Below are 26873 nucleotides of genomic sequence, written 5' to 3' on the forward strand. Positions count from 1 at the left end.
ACTATGTGAATAATATAAAGATAAAACTAGAATATTATAACAATGCATGTATATATATATATATATATATATATATATATATATATATATATATATATATATATATATATATATATATATATATATATATATATATATATATATAAAATATAAGTAAAATTTCATTAAAATGAAACAGAACACACTGAACGTGATGGTAAGGACACCTTAAAAAATGTAACTTTTCTTTCTTTGAAATAAATTAACCCTTTTATTTTCTTTAAATTCTTAATTTTCTATTATAGAACACTAAATGGGGGCAATAGTATGGAAATGCAAATACTTTTTTCCATACTTTTCAAAACTGCGTAGGAACCCTGCTAGAAATTTTCTGAAAACACTTAAAGAAAACACTGCAAACTCGAAAGAAAAGTAACATTAGAAATACACTCACCTAAAGGATTATTAGGAACACCTGTTCAATTTCTCATTAATGCAATTATCTAATCAACCAATCACATGGCAGTTGCTTCAATGTATTTAGGGGTGTGGTCCTGGTCAAGACAATCTCATTAACTCCAAACTGAATGTCAGAATGGGAAAGAAAGGTGATTTAAGCAATTTTGAGCGTGGCATGGTTGTTGGTGCCAGACGGGCCGGTCTGAGTATTTCACAATCTGCTCAGTTACTGGGATTTTCACGCACAACCATTTCTAGGGTTTACAAAGAATGGTTTGAAAAGGGAAAAACATCCAGTATGCGGCAGTCCTGTGGGCAAAAATGCCTTGTTGATGCTAGAGGTCAGAGGAGAATGGGCCGACTGATTCAAGCTGATAGAAGAGCAACTTTGACTGAAATAACCACTCGTTACAACCGAGGTATGCAGCAAAGCATTTGTGAAGCCACAACACGCACAACCTTGAGGCGGATGGGCTACAACAGCAGAAGACCCCACCGGGTACCACTCATCTCCACTACAAATAGGAAAAAGAGGCTACAATTTGCACGAGCTCACCAAAATTGGACAGTTGAAGACTGGAAAAATGTTGCCTGGTCTGATGAGTCTCGATTTCTGTTGAGACATTCAGATGGTAGAGTCGGAATTTGGCGTAAACAGAATGAGAACATGGATCCATCATGCCTTGTTACCACTGTGCAGGCTGGTGTTGGTGGTGTAATGGTGTGGGGGATGTTTTTTTGGCACACTTTAGGCCCCTTAGTGCCAATTGGGCATCGTTTAAATGCCACGGCCTACCTGAGCATTGTTTCTGACCCTGTCCATCCCTTTATGACCACCATCTACCCATCCTCTGATGGCTACTTCCAGCAGGATAATGCACCATGTCACAAAGCTCGAATCATTTCAAATTGGTTTCTTGAACATGACAATGAGTTCACTGTACTAAAATGGCCCCCACAGTCACCAAATCTCATCCAAATAGAGCATCTTTGGGATGTGGTGGAACGGGAGCTTCGTGCCCTGGATGTGCATCCCACAAATCTCCATCAACTGCAAGATGCTATCCTATCAATATGGGCCAACATTTCTAAAGAATGCTTTCAGCACCTTGTTGAAACAATGCCACATAGAATTAAGGCAGTTCTGAAGGTGAAAGGGGGTCAAACACAGTATTAGTATGGTGTTCCTAATAATCCTTTAGGTGAGTGTATAGTGTAGTATGTTCTAATAAAAGTTAACAGACATTTTCAGCATTTAAAAACAAACAAAAATTAAGTGGGACATCTGGTTTAGTGGTCCTCTCCCGAAAGCCAGAATGTCCTCACCAAGCCCTTTCCCTGAAATGGAAGAGAACAGGGGCAGTTCCGAAGCTTTGAAAACAGCTGTGGCTCATTACCGAAGAAATATTTCAACTCTTTCTGAAATTATGTTGCTATGTATACATAACTTTTCAGATATCAATGTTTACATCCTTGATTGTAGTTATGATGTCATTTTATTACATTATGGCTTTTTAGCACAATGGATTTGTCAGTGTTAGTGCAAATGTTGAAGCACCAATCCTAAAATAAATATGTGTGAAAAGAATCAGCTGAGCGAATCGGATTGTTGTGACGTGGTGAGACAGGTGAGATGAATGCAAGATAGTGTTTTCTGAGGTGAAAGTGACAGAAACTCCTTTGTACCTTTATGTGGATGTCACCTCGAAGTTCACAGCGGAAAGTCCTGAAAGTGTCAAGGAGAGACTTGGTGGAACTGCTCAGATGGATCTTCAGTGCTGGAGAGGGAAAAGTAAAACGTAATGACACCTGTCTACACTATTACGCAATCATCAAATACATTATGCTTAGGTCCAGGCAGTGGCAAGATCATGCAACATCAATCACATGGGTTTTATTTGAAATTCTTTGCTGACATTTTACTAATCTACTGTCGACACATCCTTCATGAGTGATCTTACGTAATCCATACGTCTCCATCCTGGAGGCCGTGTTCACAGTGTCCCCAAATAAACAGTAGCGTGGCATTTTCAGGCCCACAACCCCTGCGACACAAGGCCCTGTAACAAGCAATATGATTTTTTTATGATTCTGCATTTTTCCTCAACCTCTAGTTCACAAGTTCACACTTACATCAAATTAAATAGAGTAAAGATTATGTGTATTTGCCGTGCTCCGAGCTCGGAATTTTGGCCTGAACCCAGAGTTACCCCCCGATGATAGAACTAGACTGCATTGTATTATGGATTGCGTTGACGTCTAATAAAAGTTTATTAAATCAAAGTGAGGAGATGGGGTGGTGGAGGGATGCTAAAAAAATTCAAGGAGGTAAATCTGCTATATATATACACCTCATATCATTGATTAAATTGATTCACTTAATGTGCTCCACTCGTGTATAATTAGGTTTAGTTATCTGAACGTGCTCATCCCGAGATTTGTTAATAAAACATCACTAGTTTTAACAAACATATTTCAAATAAAGCTTCTTCTATTCCTCTATCGCAGTAGTATGGTTTGCATGCCTAAATCAGCTCTTGAATGGTGGTGTTATGTAATATAATGTACAATGATGTATTTTATTTGAATTTTTCTTATATGTGTCATAACACAAGTTGGCAAGTTAGAATCACGGCCCAAATGCCAGAGCCGCAGACAGCGTAAACACTCCTCTTATGCGTAAATTGACCAATCAGAATGAATATACAAATGTGTCATTGGTTTTCTACAGCAAACACATCTGAAAAAGGCAAGAGAGAGAAGAAATGAAATGTACTGTATAATCCTTTTGTATAAATAACAGTCATAATCAAATATATTTATGAAAAGTAGTCTCTCATACCTGTAGATGGCACGGCATTTGTGTTTCCTACACTATACTGTGACATATTGTGAAATATTACAATTTAAAATAATTTTAAGTTTTTTAATAATATATTGTAATTTATTCCATTGATGGAAAAGCTGAATTTTCAGCATTACTCCAGTCTTCAGTGTCACATGATCCTTCAGAAATCACTCTATATGCTGATTTGAAACATTTCTTATTATTATCACAGCTAAAAACAGTAGTGCTGCTGAATAATTTTGTGGAAACCATGATTGATTGATTGATTGATTGATTTTAACAGCGTAAAAGTCTTTACTGCCACTTTTGATCAGTTTAATGCTTCTTTGTTGAATAAAATTATTATATATTTTTTAAATCCTACTACCCCCAAACTTTTGAATCACAGCACACATTTTGTGTGCATTTTGTGTGCACATTTTGTGAATTTGCAGGGCGGAAAATCAAGTGGACAAATGAGAGGCGGTAGTACCGAACACTCAAATTTGAGTGGCAACTTTTAAGTTGCACATTTTTTTCCATGTACAAAGCTGTGGTGGAGGATGAGGGAATTTTTTAAATATGTCTCTTGCAGACAAAAGAAAATTGGCATCCTAGCTCTTGAACTACTGCGAAGGTTGAGCACCACTGATCTGTTGTATACTTCATATTTTAGTAAAAGAGCACAAAAAATCGTCTACATGAAGGTTTACTCTGTTATATGCAACATGATTTACAACCCAGTACCAAAGTACACTCATATCCTGAGCACATTTCTTTTTCCTGATTGATCAGGGTCATTGCAGGCAAGTGAATATACAAGAATAGCCCAGCCAAAGAGCTGTCACCATCCAGTTATTACCTGAATGGACTCCAATGCGAACCCTCAGCTGCTGCTCTGGTACGTGCAGACTGTAGAAGCTCCTCATGCCCTGCACTATAGCTAATGACATTCTGGCTATTTCTTTTGCATGGTCGTCTCCATTTCTTATAGGCAGGCCCGACACTACCATGTAGGCATCACCAATGGTTTCTACCTGGATACAGCAAATGAAACATGAATCAACCCATATCCTACAATGGAACGGTGAGGCATTCAAATTACGTACCTTATAAACATTGTGGTTGTCAATGATATTGTCGAAGTATGTGTACAGATCATTCAGCAAGTTCACAACCTACAGGAAAGGAAACAAGTGCGGTCAGTTTAAAGTCAGCTTATGGATACAATGATCAAAGTTTCTGTAAGGTGACAATAGTTTTCCGTTGTGGTTCAGCTGTGGGCTTCAGTATGGTCTAAAAATAGTCTCATGTGAATGTATTATTTCCACTTTAAGACTCAGACGACCTAGCGAGCCAACAGCTATGCTAACAGACGCCTGATATTCGTGACAGAGTGGTGTTTTCGGCACTTGAGTCATGTGATATAGTAATGTCAGGAGCTCTCGTAGGACATATGAGACCCATTCCAGAGCTTACTATGTGGGTATTTGATCTTACAACAAACCCCTACACAAACAGACACACACACACACACACACACACACACACACACACACACACACACACACACATTGTTTAACAAGTACAGGGTATTTCAAAGTCTTAGACAACTCAAGACAGCAGCTCCTCAAGCCTGCCCAAATGGCTCTGGACAGATATATTTTTCAAAATATGATCAAAATTCGTACAAATGACCCCCCATAGGACCTGCATTTTTTTTTTAAAACCTTGATGTGAAATGTTTTTAAAATGCAGCCAAGTGCACTCAGAAAGTACTGGGCAGAAACTCTCTGAGATGCTGTTTGAGTCTTGGTGTTTTTCATCACCTGCATTGGTGTGAGGGATGCTGACATGGCTGTGAAGCCTTCAATGTCACTGAAATAGATGGTGACGCAGTCATAGGTCTCTGCTCTCACTGTCTTTCCCGCTATGAGCTGAGCAGCCACAGATCTAAAAATATGAGAAAAAATACAGGCACTTTTCAAAGGCAGGCTTCAAGTGGAGGCCTTGGTGATGTTTATCACCAGTCTGGTCACGTAGGCTTGTTGTTAGGCCAGGTGCAAGCAGGTTTTTAGTAACTGTAGTGTTGGGGACGAATTCACTGAACACTCTTGCGCACGTCAAAACAAAAACATGCATCTTTATTCACTAAGCATCCAGTTTAACTAGGTGTTAAACCCAAAACTGAAAACTCATTATTATTAACTCACCCTCATGTCATTCCAAATCTTTCATTCATCTTCAAAACCCAAATTAATACTTTTAGATTTAGAATTTTTGTCTCTCCATTGAAATACGGTACAGAGAAGCTCAACCTCAAACCTTGTGCGTTCTTATGCATCAAGCAAGTATGTTTGAGCTTTCGTTCACCGTTTGATGTATATGTATGTGCGTTGATCAATGTCTATATGTGAATAAAAGGCAATTAAAGGGTTAGTTCACCCAAAAATTAAAATTAGCCCATGATTTACTCACCCTCAAGTCATCCTAGGTGTATATGACATTCTTCTTTCAGACGAATAAAATCTGAGTTATATTAAAAAAAGTCCTGGCTAATCCAAACTTTTTAATGGCAGTTATTGTGGCTCTGTTTTTGAAGTCCATAAAAGTGCATCTGTCCGTCTTATAACGTGCTCCAAACGGCTCTGGGGGGTTAATAAAGGCCTTCTGAAGCAAATCGATGTGTTTGTGTAAGAAAAATATCCATATTTAAAACTTTATAAAGTAAATTATCTAGCTTCCGGCCAATCGCCTTCCATATTCAACTTACGGAAAAAGGGTTGTGAGTCAAATGACAGACGAGTGCATTAAAGCCCAAGCATATGAAAATTGCTGTTTCAAACTTGTATGAATTTCTTTCTTCTACTGAACACTGAAGATATTTTGAATATTATCGGTAACCAACAGTGGATGGACCCCATTGACTTCCAAAGTATTTGTTGTCCATGCTATGGAAGTCAATGGTGCCCATCAACTGTTTGATTACCCAATTTTTTCAAAATATTTTCTTTTGTGTTCAACAGAAGAAAGAAATTCATACAAGTTTGAAACAACATGAGGGTGAATAAATGATGACAGAATTTTCATTTTTTGGTGAACTATCCCTATAAACCCAAGACACAACAATACGACATAAAAAAAAAACTAGCGGCAATGACAGCCGACTGTGGTGAAGCCTCTTGTCGCCTGTGTCAGGGACAAAAACCTGCGCTTGAACACACCGCAAAGACTAAAGCCTACTGCCAACTAGCACATTCTTTCTGCGCCTGTATGAGAGGAAATAACTGTCCATACCAGCAGGCTGTAGTGTGTATTCATCATTCAAATAGGCAAGCTAGCATTCTGTGTGTGTGTCCTCTTGATATTGTCATTTGCATGCTTGCTTCACTTCCATTTTTAATCTTGTGCACTGGTTCACTAAACTGAACAGACAATCAGAGTTATTCAACATGCTACATTCATGAAAATCTGCCAATGGGGGTTCAATTAGTGTCAACGGTGTGGAACATACCACAAAAAAATAGGATAGATGCTCAACAACGGCCAACCGTTGGCTTGGTGTGTCACGCATATTTTCTTTAGCGAATTTCTTTCTTATCTTTTGATAAAATACTTCTAAGCAGCATTTTTTTGGTTATAATCTGGACCATTACCGTGGCAGCATCTGCGTGAGTAGTCCCTCTGCCCGCTTCTTTTCTTCCTGGAGTTCAGCGGTACGCTCACTAACTATATCCTCAAGATTACACGCATACTGCTCCATACGGGACAACAGGTTATCCAGAATGTGCTCAGACCCCCTGTGAACACACACACACACACTCACACACACACACACACACACACACACACACACACACACACACACACACACACACACACACACACACACACACACACACACACACACACACACACACACACACACACACACACACACACACACACAAACGATTAGCAAAAGTAATATAATATTACTACTATTAACTCACTTCAGTTCTATCACATTAAATGAGCAGTAGCAATCCTTTATTGTCCCTTCAAGGGACCATTCTTTTGCAAAATAATTATTATCAACATACAGTACTCATAACACAATTGCTATTTTAATCTGTCTTTCTCTCTCTCTCTATCTTTCTCTCGCCCTTGCTCTGCGAAAGGCCAGTATAAATGTTTAGCGTGATACGTTGTGACAGTGTTGTTCTCACGAGACTCTGTGCTCACTGGGTTGTGTGTCTCTTGTCCCCGGAGTGCTCATATCCTGTGTGTTTGTCTACCTGATTAAGCACTGTTATTGTAAGTGTAATTAATGATCCTCTGTGTCCCTGCCTTGTTGTTCTTTATTACCTCCAAAGTGCTCATTAGTCAAAACTGCCCTCATTTACATAGCTGAAACAAACACAGAGAGGAAGAATGTGCAACTGTTACAGTATCAAGACAGCATTAGATTGGAAGGGAGAGATAGCTGTACACTAGTGATGTCTCAGCAGGGCTTGTTTAAAGTGGCTTTAATCAGACTTATCTCAGTGTTAACACTGACTTCACTTGGGAATCTTACTCTGCAAGTGGGGAAGATTGTATCAACAGAAACTCGAATAAAAGTGCAGACTGCAGAGGATCATAAATGTTGGAGAGTCTGTGGATCTCCTTGTTTGGTTTGTGGTATGCAAGTGCCAACTGTCAGTTGCCAATTAAAGGTTTTTTTGTTTGTTTGTTTTTTAACTGATTAAACAGTCAAGGCTTAAGCCTAGTCCCAGACTTAAATGCATATTTTAACCAAAAGCAACTTGCACTGACATATCTTAACTATATTGCCAAAAGTTTTGGGACACCTGCCTTTACATGCACATGAACTTTAATGACATTCCATTCTTAATCCATAGGGTTTAATATGGAATTGGCCCACCCTTTGCAGCTATAACAGCTTCAGCTCTTCTGGGATGGCTTTCCACAAGGTTTATTTTTGACCATTCATTTGTGAGGTCAGGCACTGATGTTGGGCGAGAAGGCCTGTCTCGCAGTCTGCGTTCTAATTTTTCCCAAAGTTATTCTATCGGGTTGAGGTCAGGACTCTGTGCAGGACAGTCAAGTTCCTCCACACCAAACTCGCTCATCCATGTCTTTATGGACCGTGCTTTGTGCACTGGTGCGCAGTTATGTTGGAACAGTAAGGGCCCATCCCCAAACTGTTCCCACAAATTTGGGAGCATGAAATTGTCCAAAATGTCTTGGTATGCTGAAGCATTAAGAGTTCCTTTCACTGGAACTAAGGGGCCAAGTCCAACCCCTGAAAAACAACCCCACACCATAATCCTCCCTCCACCAAACTTTACACTTGGCACAATGGAGTCAGGCAAGTACCGTTCTCCTGGCAACCGCCAAACCCAGATTCGTCCATCAGATTGCTAGACAGAGAAGCGTGATTTTTCACTCCAGAGAACATGTCTCCACTTCTCTAGAGTTCAGTGGCGGCGTGCTTTACACCACTGCATCCGATGCACTGCATAAGGCTTGAATGCAGCTGCTCAGCCATGGAAACCCATTCCATGAAGCACTCATGGCACTTTTCTTGAGCTAATCTGAAGGCCACACAACATTTGGAGGTATTCGATCTGCATAAAGTTGGCGACTTCAGTGCACCATGCACCTCAGCATTTTTCATGGCCTACCACTTCGTGGCTGAGTTGCTGTTGTTCCCAATTGCTTCCACTTTTTATAATACAACTAATTGTTGGAAGGATGTACCAATATTTTTTGGAAATGTAGTGTATGTCAGTGCCATTCTTTTGTCTCAAGATGCACATCAATTATGTTTTTTTTTCTTTTTTCTTAGGCATGTCAAACCTGTGGGATGGTCTCGTATATTAAAATCAAAAACCAGTGGGGATTTTTCTGCAGCATTCAGTGAGATTGCTGGAGTTTGTGACGAGCATCTCCATGATTTGAGTGCAGCTGAACACCTCAGCTGGTTTAACACTGCTTGTACCAATATTTTAGATGAAGTGGCCCCTTTGAAAGCTAGACATCAATAACTCAAGCCTGAGCCATGGATAAATGAGACTGTTCAGGGGCTTAGACGGGCTTGTAGGCGAGCAGAAAGGAAATGGAAGCAAGATAAACTACAGGTCTCCTGCAAACTTTTAAGGAACGCTCTTTCTTAATTCCAACAGGCTATGAGATCAGCAAAGTCTAAATAGTCTTTGCTGACCTCATCAAAAGAAATTGTCATAATTCAAGAACTCTTTTTAAATCCATAAATGCTGTCGTAACCACTTCTACAAGTGCATTCCGTCACTGTGAGTCATCGGCCATGTGTGAAAAATTTCATAATTTTTTGGTTTATGAAATAAGGTATATAAGATTGAATATCATGCCTTCAACATATGATCCAATTGTGCTTTCTGCATGTCACTTGGTTTTCAATAAATTTACAGCAATTTATCTCATTTCTGCAGGAAATTTTAAATAAAATGAAACCCATTGGCTCCTCACTTGATGTAATTCCTCCCCGCCTTGTTAAGTATGTTTTAAACTCAATAGGGCCCAATCTTTTAGAGTTTATCAATACATTTCTTGAATCAGGAACGGTACGTGATTATTTGAAACATGCCTCTGTTCTCATACTCCTTCTTAAATGGGCAAATTGTCTTTCAGCAACTGAACAATTTCTTTTGTAAGAAATTTTTATTTTTTAAGTTTTTAATTCGGGATTTAGGAAACAGAACTTGTTAAGATGATAAATTATGTCATGTTAATTGGTAATACCAGTAGCTCTGTCGTGCTCGTGCCGTCCTGTTTTCTTGCTTAGAGAAATGTGCAGGCATCCAAGGGAAAGCTCTGAATTGGTTTCAGTCTTTTCTTAAAAATAGAACTTTTTTCAGTGAATATTGGGGAATTTGTATCAAGTACAGTTCCACTTACAAGTGGAATCCTTCAGGGTTCCATTTTGGCTCCGATGCTATTCTCCATATGCTTCCAATAAGTTCAGTTTTTCAGAAATATGACATCTCCTTTCACTGCTACACAGGCGACACTCACATTTATCTCCCCCTAAAAAAGATTTTTAAAAATGTATAGATTCTCTACTAGCCTGCCTTACTGATTTGAAAACCTGGATGTCGGTAAATTTTCTACATTTAAATGAAAGACAGATATTATTGTATTAAAAAAAACCATCTAATTTTAACCTTGGCTCTCTTTCCAAATATGTTAAACCTTGTGTGGATAGTATATTTGAATAGTGCCCTTAAGTTTTATATACAGGTCAGTTATGTGGTCAAATTTAGTTTCTTCCATCTAAGAGCACTGGTAAAGGTGAAGATTTTTTTTGTCTTTTTAGAACTTTGAGAGGGTGATTCATGCCCTTATTACTTCAAGGCTCGACTACTGTAACTCACTAGGGATTAATCAGGCTACTCTTTTTCTAGACTTCAAGTGGTTCAAAATGCAGCTGCCAGGCTCCTGACCAGGGTCAAGAAACATGAACATATTACACCCACGTTGATGTCATTACACTGGTTTCCGGTCGGCTACAGAATTTATTTTAAAGTTCTTTCCAAATCTTTAAATGGCTTAGGGGTTTGTAGGGTGCTCCTACCTCACTAATCTCTTATTGGAACATTGCTCAGGGAGGGATCTGGGAACCTCAAATCAGGGACTACTACTGATTCCAAGGGCAACATGAGGTGACCGGGCTTTCACAGTAGTGACGCCAAAACTATGGAATAGCCTGCCAATTAGTATTAGAAATGCCACAACAGTAGAGAATTTTAAATCAAAATGAAGTCTTATATATTTATCATTGCTTTTAGCTAATGATGTTAATCAATACATATCATATAATGCTATATTATGTACAGCACATTGGTCAACAGTTGTTGTTTTAACAGGAGCTTTATAAATAAAGTGATATTGACATTGTTTATAAAAGCTACTTAAATGTCCTAATTTAACTAAAGCCTACTCCTTAATCTAAGCCTTGTCTTAAAGTTTATAATGAATTACAGTTTTTCTCAGTCGCTTTGGTACATTTCTCAGATCAGAATTGAAATTCTCAAAACTACCTGTTCAATTCTCATATCATTGTGTCACTTGTGCACATCAAAAAAGCAGTTTTTCATTTCTTTGAACAAGTTGCAAATGCTTTTGTACATCCATGCAAATGATTATGTACAATTTTCTGCTGTTTCCTACATTATCAGTTGCTTATGTCATGTTGATCAAAATGTATTATATTGGGTCTCTGTTGAATAGTCTCACCCCCCACAACATTTAGGCATTAGTTCATAGCATAAGTCTTTACATGCAAAATGGTTGAACAAGTTGTCGTAATATGTCAAGCATATTTCTATGCATTTCCGTTAGACGTTCATATTTCTACTTTTGTTTTTCTTTTTTTTTCCTTTGTGCTATGCAGTGCTGTCTTTTTCTCTCTGTATCGCAATGACATGGTCTTTCAACAAATTACAGTACAAACAGTAAATGTGAATCTTGAATCTAAGGTGTAACCAACAATTTACAATAATTGTCATCAAAACTTTAGCCATAGTTTACATCAGAACATCCCTCCAGAGTACACTGTTATATTGACAACATGACTAAGCAATTTGACTGTCTTATCCGTACACAATGATACACGGACTTGTCATTCTGATGGCACTGACATGTTCATTGACACAGATATTTACTTTTGAGAGATGAACTAAGGATTTTGAGCAAGAGACTGGCTTTTGCAGGTAATCCATGGTGTTTTGCTATTTGTACGAATTGTTTTGAGAAATGCACTTACTGTTTTGCAAATGTCGAGGATGATTCGAGAAATGTACCAAAGCGACTGAGAAAAACTGTAAATGAAGTTACCTGTGGTATAAAAATAATAGCATACTCTTCCGTGTTATTTAAGTATTATGTATATTATTATAGTTTTATAGTAGTATAATATCTTTTAAGTTTTAGCGATTTTGCTGTGTGCTTTTGTCATTTTAATCTGTTTAATCTTTTTTTGTGTAATTTTGAAAAGTAAAGTTACTTGCCATGGCAACATTCCTAATAAGTATTTTAAGCTTAAGTTTTTCATCTTATATTTATATGTATTTTAACAAAAAAAAATTTTTTAATGATTGTAAAAAAAAATATTGTTTCTAACTCAGTCATACTAAATAATATTTTTTTTAAATTGGGGGAAAAATGAATATGTCAGTCCTTACTAGTACTAATTTCTTTAATAATAATATCAATACCAATAATAATAATTTTTAAACTTTTTAGTTTAGGGTCTATTTCTCACTATTAAGTTGCCATGAATATTATTAGGATATTGGCTGTTTATTAGTATTTATAAAGCACATATTAATGCCTTATTCTGCATGACCATATTATTGTCACGGTTTCACCAGGCTCAACCACCACGCCCATTCAAAGGTCACAGGCTGCGTCCGAAACCTGGAAAATGCTGCCTTCGGAGGACACATTCTGAAGGCATCAAGGCACGTCCAAATCTAATGTTAGCTTCACTTCCTGTCTCCTGATATACCTTCATCTGATCCATTTTTGACGGCAGCATATATGTATCCTTCGCTTTGATATCCCACAATCCTGTGCTTTCCATTCTGAGACAGTTGAGCTGGAAAAAAAAGACGGCGTCCGAAATTTCCTTTTGCTGGTCAGTTTGTGTGTAAATGTACGTTTTTAGCAAAATTTTCCACTTCAGATGTCATTTCTAGCGAGAAATTACTAATGTAGTAATTAAATATTTGTTTAGTTCTCACCAAAGCTCTCTCTATTTTGCTGTAGATCATTAAACTGTTACACTACCTAAGAAGTCTGTCTGAAATTAGTTTCGTGAGGTGCCTTCATGCACAAACGCATTGTCTGATAAGGCAGCGAGGCAAGCTGCCTAGGTTTTCGGACGCAGCCACAGTCTCCAGAATTCTAACCAGCCACACCTGTTCCTCATCACTGCACTCACCATCCTCCCTATATATACACACTCACTCATTCCTTTCCTTTATCGTCTGGTCTCCCATGTGGAAAAGGACTCTTTATTTACCTGATCTTCGAACTCCTAAACTCCAGTATATTCCCTCCTGTTTATCCTTGTGTTCTCCAGTGTCTCCTTTATCCCTCCTCTTCTACTACATTACCCTGGTATTCAGAAAAGACTGTTGTTCAGCTACCATCATCACAGTACAGTACGATATCTCTGCTACCTGCCTGTTTCACGTCATTTTACACCTGTTTAATAAATACTACCTGTCTGGTTCAGTTTAACCCCTCTCTCCGAGTCTGGTATCCATTGCAATTATACATCCCTTAATCCTACCCAATACCTAAACATAACCACTACCTTACTAGTAACTATTAATAAGCAGTAATTACGAGTTTATTGAGGCAAAAGTCATAGTTAATAGTTAGTTAATAGTAAGAATTGGACCCTAAAGTGTGACCAAATAATTATTATTTCAATAATTCTGTGAATGAACAATTTCAGACTTCCCAAGGCTACAAAAGAAATGTAGACAATGAAAATCTGAGATTATTGCAACACATTATTGCTCTGCTTCATAACTGACCCGTTGGGACACATTTTTTTGATGGCAGTCCTGAGAGATGAGAAGTCTGGTCTCTCGGCAGGTTTCTCTCTCCAGCAGCTGACCAGGAGACCCTCCATTTCCTCTACACACTCTGCTCGGTCTATGTGCGGCCTCAGTGGGCTACAGCCCCCCGCCCTGACCCTCTCCACAATCTCTGAAAAAAAAAGACAGGGAAAGAGTCTTTCACAGGTGTCCATCTGCAATGGTTTACTTTATGTTATAAAGAGAGGCTTTAATAAAAGAAAGGGGGTTATGGAGAGAGGGGGAGGAGTGTATTGCCGTACCTCTAGCACTGAAGTGGCTGTTTGGGATGTAGAAAGGCCCTCTGCGATATACCACCTCTTGAGCGATAATGGCAAAACTGTAGACGTCCCCTTTTTGAGTGCCATTAGCATTCATGAACTGTCTCAGCAGCTCTGGTGCCCTCCATAGCAGAGCTTAAAATGCGACACACATATTTATTTAACGAACTGACAAAAGGGTGAATTCCAATCGGAAGTGAACCTCCCTATGCCCTACTCACTCCGAAGGACAGAGCCTTTGAAGTGGGCACTTTTGAGGGAGCAGGGCACATTTGTGTCACAATGTAGCCATTTAGCAAGGGGAGCAAACTGTAATGTTACCATTAGCTGTTCGTACAACAGGAATTTCTAATAATTGCGCTTAGTTATAAAATGTATATTTATTTGCAAAAATGTGTGTGTGTGTGTGTGTGTGTGTGTGTGTGTGTGTGTGTGTGTGTGTGTGTGTGTGTGTGTGTGTGTGTGTGTGTGTGTGTGTGTGTGTGTGTGTGTGTGTGTGTGTGTGTGTGTGTGTGTGTGTGTGTGTGGTTCTGGTATTCCCTACATAACACCAGTACATTTTGACCCTGTGGGGGCATTTTTTTCTTGTACCCATGAGGAAATAAAGCTTATAAATCATACAGAATGAGTTTTTTTATGTAAAAATGTAGAAAGTTTTCTGAGATGGGTGGTTTGTATAGTATAAAAACCATTATGTCTGGAGAGTCCCCACAAAGATAGCGAACCAGAAATATGTACCTATTATACTATTAAACTTATTTTTTACCTATGAAAATGTAAACTTAATATTCATTAACAAACTCTCCCGCCATTCCGTGAAGGAATTCACTTTCACTTGGAACGCCCCTACAAATGGCATCCCCTTCCCGAAGTGCCCTTCAAGGTGTCAAAACGCCATTTGGAATTCACCCTAAAACTATAAAAATCGGTTTGCACAAAAACATTTATGTGTTTAATGTATTGAACTCTAAATCAGATATTACTTTTTCTCTCTCTTATTATTAAAAAACTTTCGGAAGTTCCACATTTCCAGCTTACCGGCCCAGGGGTCAGATCCAGGGCTCTGCTCTGAGTCTGAACGCCTCAGTGCGTTAAGTCCAAAATCAGTGACCTTCAGGACAAAGCGGCTGTCCACCACACAGCTCGATGATGAGAGGTGACCGTGACAATGGAGGGGACTACGGTGCAAATAGTCCATGCCCTACAAGAGTCAAAATTTGTCCATCACTGTTTTATATTCTACTGTCAGCAAAATAATATGAGACTATAAGACACAGTGACCTTTACAATGTCCAGCATGAGGGAATACTTAAAAGTCCAGTCCAGCTTGATCGACTCATTTTTCAAAATGTCCTGCAAAGTTTGGGGACAAAAACCTTTTGTTTCAACATAGTTGGTATTCTGACTGCATAGCATATTGCTAACAGTTTTACATTTTCAAAACAGTTTTGAAAATTATGTAGAACTAGAATTTTTACGCAGAGGACAAAACTAATAGCAGACAGATTTGGAATGACATGAGGCTAAATAACGACAGAATTTTCCTTTTTGAGTGAATAATTCCTTCAAACAAATTATTTGATTTTAGCCATACAAAAAAGGTAACAATGAGAAAATAATGATGTCTTAACTGTCTGTCAATAGAGCCACTAAGCCATGACATTAATTAGTAGGTAAACCCGGAAGGCTAATCTGCCCTGAATTCGCTCTGGAATTTTCCATGTTTTTCTTTTTACATTAATGAGTAAAAATTACTTGAAGATACATTGCCGTTTTATTCTACAACACAAATTACACACACCCATACCTGAAACATTAATTTTGAAACTCCCATGTATGTTGCAATCATGTAAAGACTACACTAAATTTACACTTATTTAATTCATAAATCCAAAACTTCCATTATTAAAAACCCATTGGGAAAACCTGAGGGAATGCATGGTTCAAAAATGCCATTTCCCATTTTCTTCCTTGTAACTGATAGAAAATAAACAATTATCTTAGTGTTGTGCAAGAGCACCTGCAGACTTCCTTTAGGGCAGTACTCTGTAAGGACGAAGGGTTGATGGGTCTCCACGGCCGCTCCAATAAATTTACAAAGGTTATAGTGGGTCAGATCTCTGCACTGAAACACAGACACACCCATAGAGGTGTCAAAGTTTTGTTGTGACAGACTAAAAATCAATGTTTGTCAATGTTTTAAACAGTTTTCACCTGTTTGAGTTCTGCCAGCAGCTCGCTGTTCAGATGAGTGCTTCTTAATTTCAGATAGCAAACAGAACAAATTGTCCCCTGATTTAGAAAGAAAAACAATTTAAATAAATGGAATATGAATAGTTTTATAGGGCAACTAAATGTTTTGTAGCATAAATTGTCTTCTGCATGTCACAATGCAGTGATGTAAATGTTTAATCACTAAGATCCCAAAAACTTCACTTTGTAGACTGCGGTTTTGTGTGCTGATGGCTTGTCTTGCATGCTGCTTATGATAGATTCCAAAGAAGTCTGAATGGGTTTGGATCTGTTGGACTGAATCAAAGAGAGAGAGAGACTATTAATATAATAGATTCATTCATAATGCATATTAAATACAAAATCAAACCAAAACAAACAAAAACCCCAAACAACAGCATTGGCCACCGTAAGTAATGATTGAGGGTAACTTTTTAACCCTCATCCCTCTCTCGAACTTTGTAACAAATCCTTTGTAATATATCTTTCTGCGGGTCGAAAAAATATAGTGGTATAGTTTTTTCAGAAAGTGTATTTCTACGGAAGCCCTAAGAGGCCATGGATTATAATTTCTTTCTTTCAACAAAAGTTGTTTTCTTGTGATCACGACATAACACACTGCACTGGAGTCTACTGTTGCTAAAGCAACGAACACAACTTTCATCGGCATCTGATCGACGGATAAACCGTGCGCTCTTATCTGTTGTGGATTTTCAGCAAAATGTTTGCTTTGCTTAATAAACATTTTATTATTGTAATTAACATGTTTAAATTATCAACAGAGCATTCAACAGCTCAAGCGAAAAACAATAATAATCCATGGCCTCTTAGGGCTTCTGTGTATTTCATTTGATTTTGATAATATTTTTTCTTTTTTTAATGTAACTTTTTGGAGATATTTTATTACATTTACCTTTAAATTACTAGATTTTATCAATAAATAAATAATCATTTAAGCACATTCTTCACATTCTTTCTTAAATTCAAAATAACTAAATTTCATGCATAACCCTTTTAATTCAGCTCAAAATATCTTACATTGGCTGTCTTTGCAGACCTCTTGTGGAAAAATATTAATATAACATGATATTTCATGACTCTTGCCACTAGATGGCCTAATAGCTCTTTATGGAGCAAATGAGCTGTTACGCTGGGTCCTAAAGTCAGTTCTTTTAAGTAAGTACACAAGTTTTAGCATTTTTAGTTTGTATTTTGAGCCTTTTTAGGTTTCAATGTATCCTGAAGCATTCCTCGCATTCCATTCATTCCTATGGGGGTCAAATTGATACTTGAGGGAAGGATTTGTTACTTTTTTAAATTTCAACCACAAAACTCTAATTGTTTGTGTATTCGTGGTTGAAGTACAATAAAAGTCCTAGGGTCTTGGACAACTCCGATGACCACTCAAAATGACCCTGAGGGAACGATGAGCAAGTTCATTACATTGTATTATTCTGACAATTACTATTAATACTTATATACAAGTATGTACTTATGTATGAGTTCACACAATACTTGTATGACAAAATAAAGTGCATGACAAGCAGAAAAAAATAGTAGGCTAAATCGTGCGCACGATTTACTAATTAGTTCCCTCGATTTATAGATCATGTGCAAGATTTTCTAATTCGTTCCCGCAATTTTCTAAATCGTGTGCACGATTTAGAAATCGTGGGGAACGAATTAGTAAATCGTGTGGACTGTTTGGCAAGTCGAGGGAACAAAGTAGTAAATAGTCCGCACAATTTAGCAAATCGAGGGAAAGAAATTGTAAATTGTGTGCATGATTTATAAATCGAGGGAACGAATTAGTTAATCATGCGCACATTTTTTTTCTTGCACGTCATGTGAGGGGCTCCATACTTAATCCACATATATTCACTAATTCATCTCAAAACCTTTGCTGGCATGGTTGAGGAGTGATGCTCCATCATTATGACATCATCAGCATTGACTGTCCACAACATATTGGAGGCTTCCTCCTGGAGTTTGTACTTCCTGGCAATAAAAATGAATTTAGTCTGGAGACTGGAGAAACTTTAAGGATGTATTTCAATCAAATAAAGCCTAAAAGGAAAAACTAAAGAATTGCGGTGGTTTTGATTGATAAAGGCCTGCATTTTTGGACATCAGCTCGAACGTTTTAGCTGAATTTAGTCTGGCATTCATGAACTACCAAATCAACAGAAAGTTTCAACATAATTGCAGTATTATATGCAAATTTTACATCCAAAATAAATGAAAATGGTGTAACTAGCAAAATCAATTTCTTGGAATGGAAAATCAAAGTATATACAGCACATTTATGCAAATGATCTAATTTCGACGCTTGGTTCAGCAATTCTGAAGGTGCAATCTTAAAGTTAAAGAGCAGTCAAAAATACACACTTTGACTATTACCTGTATCGAACACAGATTGCAAGTGTTCCTGCAGCCACCAAACCAGCAATAATCCCCAAAGCAATCAAAAATTTTCTCTCTGAAAATAAAACACATACATTTGTAATCTGCAGGTCTGCTATGTGATTGGTGCACACTCAGTGTCAACATCCAACTACGTCCATTTATAGACGTATGATACAGCAAGACTTGAAGCCGCCAAGGGTAATTCTGAAGGAATGCAATAAGTCACCTTTTCAGAATTTTGATAAAAGGATTATATCTGGTTGCATAAGACTGTCCTGACTTTATTGCTTCGACCTGTTAGCTTGGGGGAGATACAGTCAGTGAATAGCTGAGAAATCTATATTGCCGTTGAGTTGAACATTTGGGTCTTGCAGGCATTGGTACATTATTCAAGTTTTTTTTCTCCCCTTTTTTAATCAAAGTGAGGGTATGAGGCAATGCCAAAAACTCAAAATCAAGGAGTGGGAAAACAAGGGCTGTATGGTAGGGTGTGAATGTACAAAGGTGGGCTTTTAGTGCCCCCTTCTGGAAACAAATGTACTGCACTATGGCCTCTGACTGGCCCCTTGAAGAAGTTGATAAGTAATAACAGCATGAACACGCTTCCAAACTTCATATCATGTTGCTGTGTGCTATTACCACACAGACACTTTACAAATTAGTGAAGAGTGGGCCAATGGTAAAATACATTCAACATCCTTGAGGCCTTGAAAGTCTCAAAACCAACATAGGCTTATTGGAAAAATGTGCCTCTACCTACATTTTTACAAAATTCCAAAAACTTACATACAATTCATCTGCACAGTTTTCAGCAGAAATTAAGACTTGTGGCAGTAAAACACCAGCTATCCCTTTTCACACAAATTATGATTACAGGGGCAGATTATGAATTAAATTAAAGACTTATTTGTATGTGGTTCCTTGAACATGTAATGACCACAAAACACTTGTATCATAGTGTTTCATTTGTAAACTAATACATTTTGATGTCCTGTGAATCACAAGTCATTATAAAAAGAGCTCAAAAAAGTAAGCTAAAATGGCATGGCTGCTTCAGCAAATGCGTCTTTATCTCATGTTTTCTTTCTTGAACACTATTGGTTGGGTTTAATATACACTATATTGCCAAAAGTATAGGGACACCCATCCAAATCATTGACTTCAGATGTTCCAATCACTTCCATGACCACAGATGTATAAAATCAATGACTTAGGCATGCAGACGCTTCTACAAACATTTGTGAAAGAATGGGTCGCTCTCAGGAGCTCAGTGAATTCAAGCGCGGTAACGTGCCACCTGTGCAATAAGTCCATTCATGACATTTCCTCACTACTAAATATTCCAGGGTCAACTTTTAGTGGTATTATAACAAAGTGGAAGCAATTGGGAACAACAGCAACTCACCCACAAAGTTGTAGGCCACGTAAAATCACAGAGCGGGGTCAGCACATGCTGAGGCTCACAGTGCACAGAAGTCAGCAACTTTCTGCTTTCTCACAGACCTCCAAACTTCATGTGTCATTCAGATTAGCTCAAGAACAGTGTGTAGAGAGCTTCATGGAATGGGTTTCTATGGCTGAGTGTCGAATGCAGTGGTGTAAGGCACACCACCACTGGACTCTTGCAGTGGACACGTGTTCTCTGGAGTGACGAATCATGCTTCTCTGTCTGGCAGTCTGATGGACGAGTCTGGGTTTGGCGGTTGCCAGGAGAACGGTACTTGCCTGACTGCATTGTGCCATGTGTAAAGTTTGGTGGAGGGGGTATTATGGTGTGGGGTTGTTTTTCAGTTGGACTTGGCCCCTTAGTTCCAGTGAAAGGAACTCTTAATGCTTCAGCATACCAAGACATTTTGGACAATTTCATGATCCTAACGTTGTGGGAACAGTTTGGGGATGGCCCCTTCCTTTTCCAACATGACTGTCCATAAAGACATGCAAGTTTGGTGTGGAGGAACTTGACTGGCCTGCACAGAGTCCTGACCTCAACCTGATAGAATAACTTTGGGATGAATTCGAGCGGAGACTGCGAGACAGGCCTTCTCGTCCAACATCAGTGCCTGACCTCACAAATGCGCACCTTGGAGAATGGTCAAATATTCCCATAAATACACTCCTAAACCTTGTGGAAAGCCTTCCCAGAAGAGTGGAAGCTGTTATAATGCAAAGGGTGGGCCAATTCCATATTAAACCCTACAGATTAAGAATGGAATGTCATTAAAGTTCATGTGCATGTAAAGGCAGGCGTCCCAAAATTTTTGGCAATTTTTTGTGCTATTAAAATAACTTAAAATATATAATAACAATGAGGCAATAATAATAGGTTCAAATAACGTATATCAAAAGCAATTAATCATATGGTTTTATTGAACAAAACTCTTAAAATACAAAATGTAATATACAAAATATAAACAATCAACTTATGTATATTAAATGCCTGCAGAGGGTGCCAACGACCTGGTGATTGTTGTTGTTATACCTTACAGCATGATCAAATCCTGAATTCAGAACTGCATATTCTAGCATTATACTCCTACTATTTCTGCCATAGAAATATATAGTAAAAGAAGTAAGAGCAGTATACTCGTATGCGGTTCCGAATTCAGCACTTGTTTAAAATTGGCAAAACAACATTTATGTTGCAGCCTATGTTTTGAACAAATATGTAGTGATCAAAACATTCAAACTCAGAGAGAGGGTTTAAACTTTTATTTTGAAATTACGATTAACAGTTTGCATATTCAAAAGATAATGATGTATTCTCCTATGTTGGCGAAGGTTTATAAGGATTTATCTTACAAATCTGGTGAAATGGCGCAGATGAACGTTAAGAAACCCAAAATTTTGAGACGCACTCCACACATGTAAATGATAACAGGTAAATCCAAACAAATAGCATTTACTGTGAACGGGCGCTGAAAGAAACACGTATAGCAAGTTTCACGCATTTAAATAATTAAAGCAGCACATACATTTATTTAACTGCATAGCAGCCTTTGTGATTTCACAATAGCACAGTGCTTTATGATTTTTAAATGGTTAAACGATTTTAATGCAATCTAATGCATTCATGAATTCTGGTCCATGGAATGCAGCATTTCTGGTATTAATAATCACACAGTAAATTGCAATCAAGAATTTTGAGTAAATTGAGTACTCTAATTTAATCGAGGAATCGTATAACAGCCCTATGTGGTACATTATTTTGATTCGCAATAGAGCCTTTTAGCTCCACTCCCAATTAATAAGTCTCTATACATACCAAGTAAATAAAACATTGAAGATTCAAGTTCATCGGTTTCAGCTAAAGCTGAACATGCCTTTACTGACACACTTACTGGACATTTAAAGTGTTGCAAAACGTGCAAGAAGCAATGTAAGACATACAGCCTTCAGTGAGTCAGGGGTGCCCAATACCTAGATTGATGCAGAGTTCTCCTCGAAAGCCACAATCTGGAGAGTCTTTGGGAGGAGTTGTCCGTCCTCCAGGCCAGCGGATGTGAACCCCTTTTACTGCTTTATATGTCCCAAAATAGTTTGCAATGACCTGTGTGGAGAACCCAATGACCCCTTTGACAAATGTAATTCAGAATAGCAGAGCATGGCTTCCATTGGTTGTTCTTATGGTCGATCCCTCACCTGACTCTGGTTACTACTATCTTGAATCTGTTTCATCATGTAGTTTAACTCACGATCTCCATTTGCATCAATAGTTACATCTCCTAGGATACCTGAATAACAAAAAGTCACAAAGCATATGCTATAATAAAATCCTGTTAACTTGGTGGCAATTTTATTTACAATAGGAAATGACATTAATTGTAGGTGTGGGATGGAGAATGCACAAGTACCCCTTCAACAAACCCAAACTAGAAATAGGCTATATACCTTATAACTCTAAGGTCTGGGAAAGAGTTAATAATTACAAATTTGCACAGTGTTTGCTACCCAATTGGGAATCACTAGATATAGTTTAAGCTCTACAAACCTGTAATGGTCCTGTTCCACATTCGTTTAGTGATGGCCAAGCCATCATACGGGTTTCCACTTTCTGCCAAAGTTTCATTTAATGCATGGGCATACAGCCACACAGTATCATGGGCTATGGCAGCAAGCACTGTCACCTGTTGAATTAAAACAATTGAACTCATCATTGAACTCATCAACAATTGAGCATCATTGACATTAGACTCATGTGTTCATGTCTATAATGTAAAATCCAACCTTTTCATTAGGGGCATATGTATATCCAAAGTCTTTTTTGGATATTTTAGTGACATTCTCTGAGAAGGCCTGATACCGTTTATCACTGGGTTTATACAGAGACAGGAAAAACAGAGCCTGATAAGCTTCCTTGGCTGCTGAGTCATATTCATCACCTGAGAAAGAAGAAAACCATGCACTGTAAATAGAATATGGCATCATATTCCGTAATATCTCAATTTATTAGGTTAGCAAAGTCATTGCTTTTGAGGATACGCAACACACCTTGTTTCCAGTCAAAACTGCCAAACAAGACCTTTTGCTTGTACGGCTCGAAACAAAAGAAAATGAAATCTCCATTAGTCAGGCCTTTCTTGTGAGCTTCAATTAGCAAGCTGCGGACCACCTTGCCATGTGCTGATATCACAATAACTGTACAGGGGAAAACACAAACAATGGTTTCATTGTTTAGTTCCTCACAGGTTTTGTGAGAATAAATTCTCATTTCATTCAAAGAGGGAATTTCTCTTACTGCGAGAGACTTGAGCCACCTCAGTTAAGACCCAGGACCAGGTCGATAAAGACCCTTGGGAGAGAGAGCCATGGATCTCTTGATACCTGGCCACTGTGATGTTATTGTGCTCTGCTTGATACCTTTGAAGAAATGAGGTCTAATAATGAAATAAAAAATTAAAGTGATAACCACTTTTCTTAAAGGAACTTCTTGGCTTCATAATAACAACTATAAATATGCTTAAAAACTTGGTAACACTTTACATTAAGGTTCCCTTTGTAAATGGTTTATAAAGGTGTTTGTTAATGACATATAAACTCATTTACAAATGCATTATAAATCGTTGATAAGCAGTTATAAATGCATGAATAAAAATAGTGACTTTAACGCAATGCCTGCCAAATAGTGAGTCATTTTTAACTCGCATGTTATAAATGCTTAATAAATGTATTTATTCACACTTATTTAACTCAATACCAAATTCCTGCTTTATTTCATGATGCAGCAAAAATATCATACTGAGACTGAAGGGTGTTGTATTTGTGGTTTTCTCATTAATATCTCATGACTGCCACTTTTCTTAAAATGTTCCTTCCCAGAGGTTACTGTCTTACCCATGATATTCCACAAAAAGCTCATGATGCCTATCCACAGCAGTGTCAAGATGAAATTATTAAACTTTATTTTGAAAAAACAAACAAAACACAAGAGCACAACAATAACGTGATGAGATATTAATAATGAATATTTTAATTCCAATATTAGTTAATAGTGAACCTTAATGTAGGGTGACACTTGCAAACCAAAAATTAATGAGTTACAAACATTTATAACCTTCACTTCCGGAATCAGGAATCTGGTATTGAGTTAAATAAGTGTGAATAAATACATTTATTAAGCATTTATAACATGCGAGTTAAAAATGACTCACTATTTGGCAGGCATTGCGTTAAAGTCACTATTTTTATTCATGCCATTATAACCGCTTATTCAAATTTACAATGCATGTGTAAATTAGTTATTAGTCATTAAAAACACCTTCATAAACCCTTTACGAATGGAACCTTAATGTAAAATGTTACCCAAAACTGTAATGGTCTTAACCATTTTAATCACAAATCACTGGTCAGGAAATTAGAAATAATTGCACAAATAATCTAGATAATTTAGCACAGCCTTGTCGACAGCTTTTTATAGGAAGACAGTTCAAGTAGTTGAAAAATATCTGCCAGTTAGTTCGAGTTTAGTGTGAGACCAAATTTAAGAAAAACAGCAGTTGTGGTTGCCAGAACTTTACCGTAAAAAAAGGTGGTCGCAACATTTTAAGTTTTACAGATTTCAATTAAATTCACAGGGAAAAAAAACATATAGGCCTATTTCATTAACCAAATTAATGTAAATATACCAAATTCCTAAAATATTTTCTTCACCTTTATCAAAGTCTGACAACCACCTTAAAAACACAGGTGGTAAAGAGAAAGAGAAAGCCATATCATGAATCGGCTTTTCCACTAACTGAGGTAAATAAATACTAATATGTAACACCATCATGATAACACACGATTCTAAAAGAATGAAATAAACTTTAATTTAAGAACATAAGATGTAGCCTAAGAGTAAACTATTTCAATGAAAAAACATAAAATATGAGCTGTCACACAGAATGTCAATTCACGTTTTTCCACAGTAAACTCTAAGATGATATGTTTCACAGTATTTTACTGTAAAATTACTTGGCAGTTTTACACAGTATAGGGTAAAGGGAACTTACTGTTAACAGGTTTTTTGACCATGTGATTTTTAAAATCTTTTACTGTTAAAATGATGATAATTTGTATGGTGTACGGTACATACAGTGTATAATAAATGTAAATATACATAGATTGAGTTTCATGGTACATACTTGATCCCCTCGGCGGGAATAGTCCAGGAAGGTTTACTGTCATGGATGATGCCTATGCGCTGCCAGCCAAACTGTTTACAGGTTTCCACAACAAAAGCTCCTAGTTTAGTGAAAGGTCCAAACACTCTTGTTAAAGTCGGATAGGCCTGAATTCAAAAGGAGTCAAAAAGACATTTAGCAACCAAAAGGCATTTGCGATACACGCATAATGGTAACATACACATTACAACCGACCTTCTTATCAAGAAACTGTTGCTCTGCACATACGGGACTGATAACAGCAATGTTCCAATAAGCTGCTAGTTTAGCAGTCACGGCACAGACCTTGAATAAAAATTAGCAATAAATGATAATACTCCATTTCCTACACAACGAACGTTAGTCTTGTAATGATGATATTATCTTGTGACAAATGAGATTATAACGAGTTTAGTAATTACTTTTTGATAGCCCATCATGCGTTAAAAGTCGATTTTAAACTTTAATTGGAACTGTGTGCTTGTAGAAGACCTTAATACCTTAATTTGAAAGTCTATTGTCTGAGTAATGATATAATGAGTGAACTAGCTGTATTTTAATTTTTTCTTTATTTTGACTTTCAACTGTCTGGGAAGTGATGCTAATGCAAGCACGTACATTTGAGCAAGACGGTCCGATGAAAGCGCTGTAATTGTGTCTTTGGTAAAGCGCCACAATCTTCCCTGGGCCACGTAGATCATTGCATTCATCATCCACGTAATGGTAATCCAGAAAATGCCCTGAGACAAATCATTCAACATATTACACTAAAGGTGATATATAAATATTGCTCATCCTTTTATACTTGGTACAAATAGCTCACTGACCTTGCAGTAGGTCCGGACTGTTGTTTACAGAACTGATAGCGACAAGAGCTCCAGCCCCAATCCGACCAACGCTGAAAGGAATGGAGGTGTTGGGCATGGAGATCAGCAAGGTGAATCTGGTGCCCAGACTGAGAGGAACCAGAGCCATCAAAAAGAGCAGTGAGCCAGGAACTCCCTCGAAGTTTTTCATTAACTCTAGATGACATATTAGTCAAAATGTATATTCGTATTTTACAGTACGCAAAATATACTGTATCAATGTCACAGAGAATGTAAACAAACTATAGATGTATTTGCATACATCTTATCTAATTTTAGCATCGTCAGTGGCAAAATCCCTTGTTCTACGAAGACTAAATGAGCTCGTGAAATGAATAAATTGCTGTACTTACCACTCATTCCTAAAGAATAATTCCAGCTTCAATTCAAAATTTGTCAAAACAAATTCAAAAAGTGACCTTGCATCAGAAACTACCTGTATCGAGGATGGGAAAATATCCAGTGGTAAACTGTTGCCATATGGTTTAGCTCTGAAACCAGCCATCCACAACAGTGATCTCCCCAGAGTGACTGTAAATCAAGGGTCTCATATTAATACTGCTCTGTATCTC

The 26873-nt window shown here is 37.6% G+C and overlaps 1 protein-coding gene across 1 annotated transcript; it reads right to left on the bottom strand.

The window, feature by feature from the left end:
• Positions 1 to 1661: 1661 nt before the first annotated feature.
• LOC307123805 (atrial natriuretic peptide receptor 1) lies at positions 1662 to 26873 on the bottom strand. Its single transcript, XM_079812523.1, has 27 exons — positions 26655 to 26873; positions 26263 to 26457; positions 26054 to 26175; positions 25652 to 25741; positions 25418 to 25563; positions 23533 to 23654; positions 23286 to 23432; positions 23022 to 23176; positions 22786 to 22921; positions 22437 to 22528; positions 22215 to 22344; positions 18792 to 18870; positions 18290 to 18389; positions 16596 to 16688; positions 16374 to 16451; positions 16180 to 16284; positions 15441 to 15512; positions 15198 to 15360; positions 14142 to 14294; positions 13837 to 14011; positions 6922 to 7065; positions 5095 to 5218; positions 4375 to 4443; positions 4128 to 4302; positions 2400 to 2498; positions 2125 to 2216; positions 1662 to 1776 (listed from the first exon to the last, which is right to left on the bottom strand). Exons 1-27 carry the CDS (start codon positions 26659 to 26661, stop codon positions 1729 to 1731), a joined length of 3111 nt encoding a protein of 1036 aa, XP_079668649.1. The 5' UTR covers positions 26662 to 26873; the 3' UTR covers positions 1662 to 1728.

The sequence above is a fragment of the Gobio gobio genome, assembly GCF_949357685.1.
Source record: "Gobio gobio genome assembly, chromosome: 3".
NCBI lineage: Eukaryota > Metazoa > Chordata > Actinopteri > Cypriniformes > Gobionidae > Gobio > Gobio gobio.